This window comes from Carcharodon carcharias, chromosome 26 (genome assembly GCF_017639515.1).
Source record: "Carcharodon carcharias isolate sCarCar2 chromosome 26, sCarCar2.pri, whole genome shotgun sequence".
Classification (NCBI taxonomy): Eukaryota; Metazoa; Chordata; class Chondrichthyes; order Lamniformes; family Lamnidae; genus Carcharodon; species Carcharodon carcharias.
This window is the reverse complement of record NC_054492.1, coordinates 21,413,021-21,426,915: the sequence shown is the minus strand read 5'-3', so window position 1 is coordinate 21,426,915 and position 13,895 is coordinate 21,413,021. Positions and strand designations below refer to the sequence as shown.

At 41.8% G+C, this 13,895-nt stretch overlaps 2 protein-coding genes across 2 annotated transcripts in view; both read right to left on the bottom strand.

The window, feature by feature from the left end:
• LOC121269882 (signal peptide peptidase-like 2A) overlaps positions 1 to 13,895 on the bottom strand; it is a 57,762-nt gene that overhangs the window by 40,487 nt on the left and 3,380 nt on the right. The window lies entirely within an intron of this gene.
• On the bottom strand, positions 2,164 to 3,810 carry LOC121269885. The gene has a single exon (XM_041174960.1). It carries the CDS (start codon positions 3,619 to 3,621, stop codon positions 2,950 to 2,952), a length of 672 nt encoding a protein of 223 aa, XP_041030894.1. The 5' UTR covers positions 3,622 to 3,810; the 3' UTR covers positions 2,164 to 2,949.

Genomic DNA, 13,895 nt, shown 5'->3' with positions numbered 1-13,895 from the left:
AGAATTCCCTGTAGCTTTCAGGTATCTTGTTCACCTACCCCTCACTCACAGCAGTGTCCACACTCGGACTCACAGCTACAGTTAACATTACATCTTGATCAGTTGTATTTTTAGTTGGGGCTTTTCTTCCTGAATCGTTCTCACGTTCCCCAATAAGTCCCCTGGATCTTCCAGGCAACTTTCAGCACTTTTCCCGAATGTGTCCCGTCTTGTTACAATGGAAACACTTAAGCCTTCAGACGTCACTCCCACCCTCAGAACTTTCCTTTCTGGTCTGAGGAGGAGATTTCAGCACATTCCCACTTGTCCCTTCTTTCCCCTGGCCACTTGCCTTCCTTTCACCCTCCCACTTTCTATCCTTCTAGGGTTCATGGGGCTGATGGAAAAAGGGTTTGGATTTATGGACATGTTCGTAATCATCAGCCATCTCCGCTGCCTGTCTAGCTGTTGAAACCTTCTGATTCTCTACTTGAATTCTTACTACTGGAGGGAGTGAATTTTTAAATTCCTCCAGGAGAATTATTTCCCCAAGGGTCTCATATATGGCCTCTAACTTTAGTGCCCATATCCAACAATCAAAGCTAGTTTGCTTTACCCTCTCAGATTCAATGTGGATCTGCCCAGATGTTTCCTTATGTTTTGAAATGTCCTCCTGAACGCCTCAGGGACCAAATCAAATGCATTAAGAATAATCTTCTTTACTGCAACATAATTCATGGACACCTCTTCCAAAAGTGATGCATAAATCTCATGAGCTCTGCCCATTAACCTATGCTACACTGACTGCAGGAGCAATGTCCAGTTTCCTTTTGACCACTTCAATTGCTTAACTACCTTCTCAAACAAAATAAATAATGCCTCTACATCCCTTTCCTCAAACTTTGGAAGGACGTCTTACAAATTTAAACATCTCCCTACTCAACTCTGGGTTGCAATAAGTTCTTCCATCTGCAAAACATTCCCAACATCGGTGCCTCTGTTTCAAGTTCCAGCCTTTTAAGCTGCTATTCCCTTTCTCATTCCTTCTCTCTTGCTTGAAATTCCAATTCTAGCTGCTTAAATGTTCTTTCTCTTTCTGCTCTTTTTTGTTCAAGTTTAAGTTTCTCTATCTCTTTTGCGTGTTCATGCTGCTTCATTGTAACCAAATCCTAGCTAACTCAATCGGGGAGACCAAACGCAGACTGGGTGACCACTTTGTGGAACACCTTCAGTCTGTCCGCAAGCATGACCCAGACCTTCCTGTCGCTTGCCATTTCAACACCCCATCCTGCTCTCATGCCCACATGTCCGTCCTTGGCCAGTTGCAATGTTCCAGTGAAGCCCAACACAAACTGGAGGAACAGCACCTCATCTTCCGAATAGGCAATTTACAGCCTTCCTGACTTAACATTGAGTTCAACAACTTCAGACCATGAACTCTCTCCTCCATTGAAGATGGTACACTCTCCAATCCTGCAACGACCACAGAGACTCAGGCTTCCTTTTAACCGATTTTATTCAAGCATGTGTAAGGGAGTCGTAATCATTCCTAAGAATGAAGACCCAGCTCCCAGATTGATTACATTTCATTACTTTTTTCTTATCATAATACATTTGAATACATCCAATCGGTAACCGATACACCGGTCCCATGCTAACTCTATCCTGTTGAGTACATAAACATGTGATTTTGCTAACCAATTATTCTAAAGGATGTATACATAATTATATTATCCAATCAAAATTAAAACATGTACGCAAAGACCTTGGTTCTCACAGCTCACGACTGTTTGTGTTTCATCAAAGCCCCCTCTTTGTCCATTGTATGTCTTCCCACATCTAAGCTAAAACCATCTGCCCCTTCCCCATGTGAGAGGGGAGTATATTTAATCTATTTTATGTCCTACTTTTGTCTCCAGTCTGACTCTCAAGGCTGTGCAAAGTTCATCTGGTAATCTTCAACTCTTAATATGTTTAGCAGACATGTCTGCCTAGAGATTTTAAGGGTTTTTCAGTAAATTCTTACTGTATTCTCTTATAGCATTTTTAATTTCCCACTAACAGTCCCCCCTTTTGACCCTTGGCAAAGCCCAAGCTGGCCAGACCTTAAGTTGAGAATTCTTCTTCTGGTCCTTTGGGTGGCCAGTCGTCCAGACTGCCAGAGGAATCCTAAATCACCTGGTTGTATAACATCACTTTCCCTTCTCTTGTCTTCTCCCTTGGAGTATGCATAGGTCGGGGAATTGATGCGCACCTTTAGTTTGCTACTGTCTGTGCCTGGAGAGTCCCTTTCCAGGTTTTACATTGGTGTCAGCAGAGTCCAATAGAGCATAATTCCTGTGACTATCGTCATACCCATTCTAACCATCTCCCACCAATTCATCAATCTTCCGGCCGTAACATAGGAAGTAGCTGATTGGACTAACCTCCTGGTCGATTGGGTGGCTAAATCCACTTGTACACGCCCCCTCGCGATTTGCTCTCTAGAAGCTTCTACTTACAATTGAGCTATTCTTGTGGCTTCCTGCGTGGCTAGGCGTGCTATTCTGACAGGAGCTTGATCAGCGAACAATGTGTTATCCCACCAAGAGCTAAACAAGTATCCTGTGGTTCTGCCTAGCAAATGGAAGTCTCCTATAGTAAATAGATCAGTCACTTGTAGGCAGAAACACAAGTTGCTAGCACAAAGTAAGTCCCCATAAAGGAATTCAGCCTCGATGGTCATGAAGCACCATTGAGTTGAGGACATCTGGATTGCCTTAAATGCTCCCTGAATCGGTAATGTGGTGAATGTGACTTTACTGGTGTTTGTAAATACCTCCAGCGTTTGATATGAGCACAATGTCATTTCTTGATTCTGTACAACAATCTCTAGCACTCATCAGTACCATGTCTTTTACAGAGGATATATATCCATATAGCCCTACGCGGAATACCATCCCCCCTTTATCTACTCCTAGGGACTCAAACCTATAGCTGTTCAGGAACGCCCTGTTTGGATAATGTTCTTGGGGAATGGCCATGATAAATTTTATGACTCCCCTCTCTCCTCCACCTTGAGGTTGTGTAATCACCAATTCCTGCCGCTCCTTGTGTAAATTTATGAGGTTTAATTGGTAAACTGAACATGTGTTCGGGAATTGTTCCAAACCTGATATCTTCAATGTCGGATTTTACCCCGTCAATTAGATCTTGTGATAGCATATCGTATACCCCCCCTGTGGCTTCTGATTCGGCTGTGTCTATTATCCTGTCTGCGGTCTGCCTAAGGATCTGTAGCAGACCGTCTCCTTGTAGCTCCCCGGATATCAGGGCATATCCTGTCCAGCACACACTATAGTGCAGTCCTCGAGCAGTCTCAGCAGCCACCCAGGAGGCACAATCATTTAAGTCATAGATCTGACCTGAATTAAGCATGGAATTGGCACTCCCAAGTAGCCCTCCGATGTCTCCCAGTGTACTTCTTTTTAACCTAGCCTGTGCTTTTGCTCTAATTCCCAGAACAATTCGAAATTTATAGTCATTGACTATCCTCTTCAGTTGGCTTCTAGCCCATTTTATGGAATTCTGGTGGCTGTGACAAGTCGTAGGCAATACTGACAGTAATCCCGTGATATTATATGTCACTTCCAGGGAGACCATAGCTACATCATGCAATAATGGTTTTGACTTTCCTATCCTGACTATCCCATCTGTGGGGGGGCCTACTACATCTGGACATTACTCTTTTCTTATCATAATACATCTGAATACGTCCAATCGGTAACTGACACACCGGTCCCATGCTAACTCTATCCTGTTGAGTACATAAACGTGTGATTTTGCTAACCAATTATTCTAAAGGATGTATACATAATTATATTATCCAATCAGAATTAAAACATGTACGCAAAGACCTTGGTTCTCACAGCTCAAGACTGTTTGTGTTTCATCAAAGCCCCCTCTTTGTCCAAAGACACGTCATCAAAGTGAAACATTGTGTATCATAACAATCATGTCTATCTATTACATATTTACATGTTTCTTGACAATATTGTCCCTCAAGACCCGGTTCCCGAACAAAGGGAGGTAAGTCTGTCCATCCGGCAGTCACATTAATCTCTTGAAACATCCAAATGCTTGTTGATGAAAAACTGGTAGGGGGTGCATACATTCTACAGCCCCCATACCACCAACCCAGTCCAGTTCTATTGTCATGAATCCCAATTATCGTTACCCCACCAATCACATCTGTGCTTATGCTTAGTGAGGTGTTACTGGGTGTGTATTTCCCACTGGGGTGTATCCTCAAAAGTGCATTAGTCAGTTCATCATTGTCCTTACCCTTGGGTAAGTACCACCATCCTGTGAAGTTCCCGTTGTCACACTTGAGTGGTGTTAGCTGGACTGTTTGCCCTGGTGCTGTTAAATGTAAAATACTCTTACAACTCTTTGTGTGATCACACGTGGGGGTCCTGTTCCCAATTGTTCGTTTGACGCGTCCATGTGGTGACTTGATCCATAATCCAGGTGCTGGACTTTCTTATCCATTCCCCACTTCCTCCTTGGGGAAGTGGTACGTACTGCCCAGGGTGAAGGCAGGTGTCATTATTGACTTTGACCGTTGGTGCTTCCCATGCTGACACGCCCATAGCCAGGATCACGGACCTGTGGAAACATTAACATTGGCTCCCATTGTCCGGGTTACCGCTTGGTGATTCATCATATATCTTTAACTGTATGTAATGGCTCCATTTATTTCCCATTTTCATATCTACAAGTGCATACGTATCACCTGTCGTAATTACCTCGTATGGTCCATGCCATCAGGGTGTGAACCCAGTTCATTCTGGGTTCATCTTGACCATTACCCTGGTCCCCACCTGAAGGGTTCGCTGCTGCTCTTTATACTTATCTGCCTCTATGTCCCTAATCATCTGTCTGTCTTTAACTTCCTCTCTTAACTCATGTAATTGCTTACTTAATTCCCTTACATTATCCCGTATTCTTCCTTTCAGGGCCCTACATCTCCTCCCCCTACTATAATGCCTTCAGGTAATTGCATGACCCTTCCGGTTATCAATTCAATGGGGTGAACCTGGTAGTCCTATTTGGTGGAGCCCTAAGGTGCATCAGAGTGCTGGGCAATACGGTGGCCCAGTTGTTCCCTGTTTCCTGAATAGCTTTGGCTATAGATGTTTTCAGAGTTCGATTCATTCCTTCCACCATCCCTGAGCTCTGCGGGTGGTAGGGAAAGTGGAACTTCTGTTTAATTTCCATAAGTTTACATGTTTCCTGAATGACCCTTCCTGTGAAACGAGTTCCCTGATCTGAACCCATCTGGGTAGGCACCCCAACTCCTTCCAGTTTACTTTCTCCTCCTGCTGTCTCATGTCAGAGCTCAACTCCTTAAGCTGTCTACACAACTCTACAGTGCACCTCCTTATCCTATCTTTCAATGGCTCACTATCTCCACTTCCAGTGATGGTTCTCTCTGGGAGCCGCTTAACTCTGCCTTGACATCAAGGTGTTAATCCTGTGGTCTTACTCTTTGTAGCTTGCAGGCACATTAATATTCTCAGTAATACATCTATTTAGCCTTTTCCCAGCTTACCCTTTACCTGTATCCATCTTGTGGTAAATTGTTGTTAAGTATTATTTCTCCTTACCCTTCAATTGCCTCAACTACAGATTCCGAATAGTTTTACCTCTGAGGTTTTTTTTCTGACCACGATCATCCTAAGATTCTCTTGACGTCAGTTTCTCTATTGTTTTGATCATTTTAAATGTTTCCTTACTCTTTAGGCCGTATTAACTATTCCATGTCAACAGGGATCTCCGTCTCTAGATCTTTGCTTATCTCAATGTCTCAGTTGATGGCCAGATTATCAAATTCAGTTCCCTTTAAAACAGTTTGTATATGGTGTCCTCTTTCCCTAACTCTTTCTCCTACCCTTAATCCTTTCATCATACCATTTTACACATGCAACAGCTACCATCTTATCTTGTTCAGATTGTCTGGAGAGACATTAGAATCCAATAAAGTATTCTCATAACAGTTTTAAAACAGAAATCAGGCTTTGACAAGTTTTGCTTCCTTATCTTCTTCTCAAACAACATTTTATTGTCTCAAAAGTAACCCACTAAATTATGTCTGACCTTTTTTTTAGCATTGTCCCAGATTCATTAACTTGGCCAAAAATTGGATTTCTGCCAAACTTTGTCAAGGTCTTGAGCTTAACTTCACGTTTTGGGAACAGACTTACAAATACAAAAGCTTGCAGCATTTGAATTAGTGCCAATTGTTGTCAAACCTTTTAAAATGAAAATTCCCTTTTGAGAACTTTACCAAGAACCAAACCTCAAATTTTTAAACTTTGTAAGAACTGTAATTTACACTATCAAAATTAAAACAACCTCTTTTTCATACCCCTGGAAGGTAACTCAATATTATATTTAAATTTTCAAATACCCCCTCATTACCCAATTTGATTTGAGGAAAATCAATTTCAGAATCCTGCTTTTCTACCTCTTTCTCATTATCTACCACCACTAATACCTCCTTTTGGTCCTCTTCCCTTTCAAAGTACTTTTTAAGCATATTTACATAAGACACCCTCTGCTTCTTTCTTCTATCTGGAGTATTTATTAAATAATTTACTTCACTAAATTTCTTTTCAATCCCGTAAGGGCCACTAAACCTTGCCTTTAATGAATCACCCAGTACTGGTAACATAACTAGCACTGTCTCCCCAGCAACAAAACTACGAGCTGTAGCTTTCCTGTCTGCCTTCACTTTCATCGCTTACTGTGATATCTTTAAATGTTCCCTAGTCAACTCACATGCTTTGTACAAACTCTCTCTGAAATTTGATACATAATCCAGGAGAGTAGTTTCTGAATTTTGACCCACCAATTTCTCATGGATCAATTTCAGTGGTCCTCTCACCCCATGACCATAAACTAGTTCAAAAGGACTAAAACCAATCAATGCATTAGGATCGTCACTAATAGCAAATAACAACAATGGAATTCCTGTATCCTAATCCTGTGGATAATCCTGACTATACTCCCTCATCACCTGCTTTCCACGTACTCTTTAAATTTACCTTCCACAATGAAATAGTCTTTTTTACCACATCATAGTTCACTGACATTTCTTCTGACAGTGGAGCATAAACCTCATGTGCTCTACCCACCAACCTGGATTATAACAACAATGTTCAGTTTTCCAGTGGCCATTTAATCTGTTTAGCTATCTCCACAAATGAAATAAAGGATGCTTCAATATCTCTTTCCCCAAACTTTGGAAGAGCTTGTACAAATTTAAACATCTCCCCACTGGGTTCTGATCTGGAATTAAGTCCTTCCTTACCTTCTGGCTTCCCTTTTTTAACTGCCTGCATTTTAAGATGGAATTCTCTCTCTTTTTCTCTTTCCTCCTTTTCTAACCTCGCCATTTCTAATTATCTTTCTTGTTTTCTTTCTCTCTCGCCTTTCTGCCTGTTCCCTTTGGATAGCCCTTTCTCTTTCCTTTTTTGCTGCCACTAGTACCATTTTTTTTTCATTTGCAACTGAATTTGAGCCCATTCCAATGAACCACCCCTTTGAGAACTCGGTCTCTCAAGTATTACTTCCAATTTCAAATGCTGTGCTATTCTTTCAATTATGTCTGCTTTCATTGCCCCTGCAGTTAACTTTAACTACAACTTCTCTGTGTAACTTCTCCACCAATTCTATTAACTTAACTTTATTTACCTTTTGTGAACCAGCCAAAGTTAGAACTTCAACTCCCAGGCAAGTCTTAGCAACTGCCAAAGCCACATTGCAGTCTCACCATACAATAAAACCTCACCCCAACTCCTGAATTCAAAGTGCTCTTTGTACTTGTAATCTTAAGGTCCACCAACCTCAACCCAAGCAAGGAATCTCAAATATAACCCACAAAGAGCCCCCAACTCTCTTAAGGCACAGACGATGGTAAATGTTGAGTTGCTCAAATCCCAAAGGGAAACTTGAAACAACTGCCACAACTGTTTTGCAATTTGTATAAAGTTTGAGATGCGTGCCTTGAATTCAGTAGTAATAAGACCACGGAGTTTTATAGGTTTCTTAGAAAACTAAATTAAACCTTTATTAATAGAAGAAATGATTTTAGGTACACGCATAGATCTACAAATTACTACTATGATAACATCTAAACCCCCTAGTTAATCTAACTCCCAGTTACACTTTCGTTAAGGTAACAGTAAGACACATAGATTTTAAAAGACCCAAACAAAGAAACACAATACTCTGAAAACAATCAAAATGAGTTTTCTTAACTTCAGTTCACTGTAGACAACATCTTGCGGCGTAGATGCTAAAGGCATTTCACACTTGTTAGATCTTAAAATGCCTTCCTTCACACACAGCCTTCGCTCCTTTATAAATATTTTCCCCTTTGAATGCAAATTCCCATTGTTTCATTATGTCTTTGGACTTTACCTCTCTAATGCTAAAAAATCTCTCATAGTACCAATTTTATCAGTAATCTTTGGGAAAAATAAACACACTGTTTCTTAACTTCTCCTGTCCAAATGAAACATTTCACCCCTCCTTTGGAATCAACCTCATCTGGTTTATTTAAAAATGCAAATGTTCCCTTTACACCTATGTTTACCTACTTAACATTTCAAACCCAACTTATCTTCTGTTACATCAAAGCCTTCAGACCAGCTGACTTTAATTCAATTAAGTCACACACACACACACAGAGACATAGACACAGACCCCACTATTACTTTACTTTATAATTAATTCCAATAACAATGAAAATTATTATATCTTCCTGACAATGGCTACAGCACAGGCTATTCAGCCCATTGTGTCTGTGCTGGCCCTCTGTAGGAGCAATTCACCTAGTCCCACTTCCCTACTGTTTGAGGAACGTGTTAGGCCTGATCTCTTGCGGAGAGGAACTATAGCTAGACCAGGGTATTTAATTAAAACTAATTTACATTATGTACAATATGTACAGGGTAGGTTACTGAGAAAGACATCTACTGTAAGAGCTGCCCATCTGCTGTGAATAGTCTCTGGTGCATGACTGACTGATGTCAGTGCGACATCATACATTAGCATATCCATTGCTAACCCTTTATACTCCACCCATCTTTTCCCTGTAGCCCTGTAAATTTTCCTTTTCAGATAGTAATCCAATTCCCTATTGAAAGCCTCGATTGACTGTCTCCACCACACTCTCAGGCAGTGCATTCCAGATCCAAACCACTCGCTGTGTGAAAAAGTTTTTCCTTATGTCACCATTGCTTCTTTTGCCAATTACTTTAAATCTGTGTCATCTCATTCTTGATCCTTCCACCAGTAGGACCAGCTATCTACTCTCTCCAAACCCTTCAGTTTTTGAATACCTCTATCAAATCTCCTCTCAACCTTCTCCTCTCTGGGGAAATCAGTCCCAACTTCTCCAAGCTATCTATATAACTGAAGTTTCTCTTCCATGGATCCATTCTGGAGTTCTTGTATTGACAAATGTGGTTTGTATCAGTGCACTTGGTACATTCTACAGCTTATTGTTTAAAGATTTTCTGAAACAGTAAGTGTCCCATTCAGTAATTTATAACAATTAATCTTAAACTTAGTGTTAAGTTGCATGAATGTTGTGAATACCTAAAGTGGTTTTGACAATTCTATATTGTATCTGTGAACACTGTTTCAGCCCCAGGATCAGACAGAACTTGGTGTGATGGTAAGACTGATAAATACAGTCACATACCAATAGTTTGTGTGTGTGTGGAGATACAAGAACTGTGAACTGTTACAAGTTTGGTAAAATGAATATGCCTGAAAGTATACACCTTCATTATCAAATTTCTGTATGTTAGTTGCAACTTGACATTTCTGTTTTATTGAAACAAAATTAAACCATTTGGCACGCCAAAAACATGCAGCACAGAGGGATCTGGGTGTTCTTGTGCATGAAACACAAAAAGTTAGCATGCAGGTGCAGCAAGTAATTAAGAAGGCAAATGGAATTTTGGCCTATATTGCTAGGAGGTTGGAGTTTAAAAATAGGGAAGTCTTGTTACAACTGTACAGGGTATTGGTGAGGCCACACCTGGGGTACTTGTACAGTTTTGGTCCCCATATTTAAGAAAGGATATATTGGCATTGGAGGCAGTTCAAAAGAGATTCGCTGGGCTGATTCTTGGGACGAAGGGGTTGACTTATCGAGAACGGTTAAACAGGTTAGGCCTTTATTCATTAGAGTTTAGAAAAATGAGGGGTGATTTTATTGAAACATACAAGATTCTGAGGGGGCTTGATCAGGTAGATGTTGAGAAGATGTTTCTGTTAGTGGGGGAATCTCAAACTAGGGGACATAGTTACAGAATTAGGGGACACTCATTTAAAACTAAGATGCAAAGGAATTTCTTCTGAGGATAGTGAATGTCTGGAATTCCCTACCTCAGAGAGTTGTGGAGACATTTTTTGGAGTCTCTCTCCATTTAAATAATAATCTGCCTTTTGATTCTTCCTACCAATGGGCATGACCTCACACTTTCCTACATTAAGCTCCATCTGCCAAGTTTTGCCCACTCACTCAACCTGTCCATATCCCCTTGCAGATTCCTTATGTCCTCATCACAACATGCCCTCCCACCTATTTTTGTATTGTCAGCAAATTTGGATACATTATACTCTGCCTCCTCCTCCAAGTCATTAATAGCGATAGTAAAAAAATGAGGCCCCCAGGACGGATCCTTGTGGCACTCCACTAGTTACGTATTTCCAACCTGAAAAAGATCCATTAATCCCGATTCTCTGTCTTGTGTGTTAACCAATCCTCAATCCATGCTAATACATTACCCCAATACTGTGAGCTCCTATCTTGTGCAATAACAATATATGTGGCACATTATAGAACGCCTTCTAGAAATCCAAATACACTACATCTACCAGTTCCCCCTCATTAACTCTACTTGTTATATCCTCAAAGAACTCTAGCAAATTTGTCAAACATGATTTTTCTTTCACAAAACCATGTTGACTCTGTTTGATTGTGTTAAGCTTTTCTAAACGTACTACTATTTCTTCCTTAATAATAGAAACACAGAAACTTGGAGCAGGAGTGGGTCATTTGGCCCTTTGAGCCTGCTCCACCATTCATTATGATCATGGCTGATCCTCTCTCTCAATGCCATATTCCCCCTTTCTCTTCATACCCCACGATGCCCCTAATATCCAAAAAATTATCAATTTCTTTCTTGAATATACTCAGTGACCCGGCCTCCACAGCCTTCTGCGGGAGAGAATTCCACAGGTCGACCACTCTCTGAATGAAGAAATTTTTCCTAATCTCAGTCATAAATGGCCTGCCCCGTATCCTGAGATTGTGGCCCCTGATTCTAGACTCCCCAACCAGGGGAAACATCCACCCTGCAACTAGTCTGTCCAGCCCTGTTAGAATTTCATAAGTTTCAATCAGATCCCCTCTCATTCATCTAAACTTGAGTGAATACAGGCCCAGTCGGACCAATCTCTCCTCATATGACAGTCCTGCCATCCCCAGTATCAGCCTAGTGAACATTTGCTGCACTCCTAATGGACTCTAGCATTTTCCCAGCGACAGATGTTAGGCTGACTGGCCTATAATTCCCTGCTTTTTGTCACCCTCCCTTCTTGAACAGGGGCATCACAATAGTGGTTTTCCAATCCACTGGGAATCTCCTGGAACCAGTAAATTCTGGAATATTACAACCAATGCCTCCATTATCTCTGCAGCCACTTCCTTTAAAAATCTTGGGTGCAGGTCATCAGGTCCTGGTGATTCGTCTGCCTTTAGTCCCATTAGTTTGTTGAACACTTTGTTCCTCATGATAGAAACTATTACCAGATCTTTTCTCCCATTCGCTCCACATTTAGCTGATATCTTTGCGATATTTATAGTGTTCTCCACCATGAAGACCGATGCAAAATATTGGTTTAAATTATCTGCCATTTCCCTGTTCTCCGTTATCAGTTCTCCAAGGGTCTCACACTCACTTTATCCACTCTCTTTTTATATACCCACAGAAACTCTTGCTGTTTATTTCTATATTTCTTGCCAACTTACTTTCAGGATGAATTTTCTCCCTCTTAACTAGCTTTTTACTCATCCGCTGCTGGTTCCTAAAAAATTCCCAATCCTCTGGCCTACCACTAGTTTTTGCCGTTTTGTATGCCTTAGATTTTGATCGGATACTCTCCTTGACCATCTTTGTTAACCACGGGTGATTCATCCTTCTCATCGAGTCCTTTTTGACCGGGATAAATTTTTGCTGAGCGCTATGCTGAGCAGTAGGTGTGATGCAGATTTGACGTTACTGTCAGATCAGTCATGATCTTAATAAATGGCGGAGCAGGCTCAAGGGGCCAAATGGCCTACTCCTGCTCCTAGTTCGTATGTTCATATACATTATAGTCCAGAGTTGGGAAGCAGGCAATAGCCAGAGCTAAGCAATCCCACAACCAATGGATGAGATCTAAGCTCTGCAGTCCTGCCACATCCAGCCTTCAATGATGGTGGACAATTAAACAACTAACAGAAGGAGACCCTACAAATATCCCCCTCCTCAACGATGAGGGAACCCAGCATATCAGTGCAAAAGATAAGGCTGAAGCATTTGCTACAATCTTCAGCCAGAAGTGCCGAGTAGATGATCCAACTCGGCCTCCTCCAGCGGTCCCCAGCATCACACATGCCAGTCTTCAACCAATTCAATTCACTCCGCGTGCTAGTGAGAAACGGCTGAAGGCACTGGATACTAAGGCTATGGGCCCTAATAACATTCCAACAATAGTACTGAAGACTTGTGCTTCAGAACTAGCTGCACCCCTAGCCAAGCTGTTCCAGTACAGCTACAATGTTGGCATCTACCTGGCAATGTGATAATGGTCCAGGTACATCGTTTCCACAAAAAGCAGGACAAATCCAACCCAGCCAGTTACCGCCCCATCAGTCTATTCTCGATCGTCAGCAAAATGATGGAACAGGTTGTTAACAGTGCTATCAAGCAGCTGCTATTCAGCAATAACCTGCTCACTGATGCTCAGTTTGGGTTCCACCAGGGTCACCCAGCTCCTGACCTTGTTACAGAGTTCAACCGGGCAGATGCAGGAAGGATGTTTCCCCTGGCTGGGGGGGTCCTAGAACCAGGGAACACAGTCTCAGGATAAGGCGCAGGCCATTTAGGACTGAGATGAGGAGAAATTTCTTCACTCAGAGGGTGGCGAATCTTTGGAATTCTCTATCTTGGAGGGCTGTGGAGGCTTAATCATTGAGTATTTTCAAGACTGAGATTGATAGATTTTGATGTATTAAAAACATCAACAAATATGGGGATAGTGCAGGAAAATGGTGTTGAAGTAGGTAGTCAGTTATGATTGCATTGAATGGTGGAGTGGGTTTGAAGGGCCGAATAGCCTACTCCTGAAACTATTTCTTATGCTCTTGTTCCAAACATGGACAAAAAAGACATGAATTTCAGAGGTGAGGTGAGAGTGCCTGCCTTTATGACTGAGTATGGCATCAAGGAGCCCTAGCAAAATTGGAGTCAATGAGAATCTGGGGTGAGACTCTCTTCTGGTTGGAGTCATACCAAGCACAAAGCAGGTTGTTGGAGGTCAGTCATCGCAGACCCAGGACATTGCTGCGGGAGTTCCTCAGAGTAGTGTCCTCGGCTCATACATCTTCAACTTCTTCCTCAATTAACCTCCTTCCATCATAAGTGGAAGGTCAGAAGTGGGGAGATGTTCGGGACTCCTCAGATACTGAAGCTGTCCAGATGCATATGCAGCAAGACCTGGACAACATCCTGGCTTGGGCTGACAAGTAGCAAGTAACATTCACGCCACACATGACCATCTCCAACTACAGAGAATCTTACCATCTCCCC

Bases quoted from the DNA above. Each gene is read 5' to 3' on its own strand.
- LOC121269885 (XM_041174960.1), bottom strand. From the start codon at position 3,621: ATGGTCTCCCTGGAAGTGACATATAATATCACGGGATTACTGTCAGTA.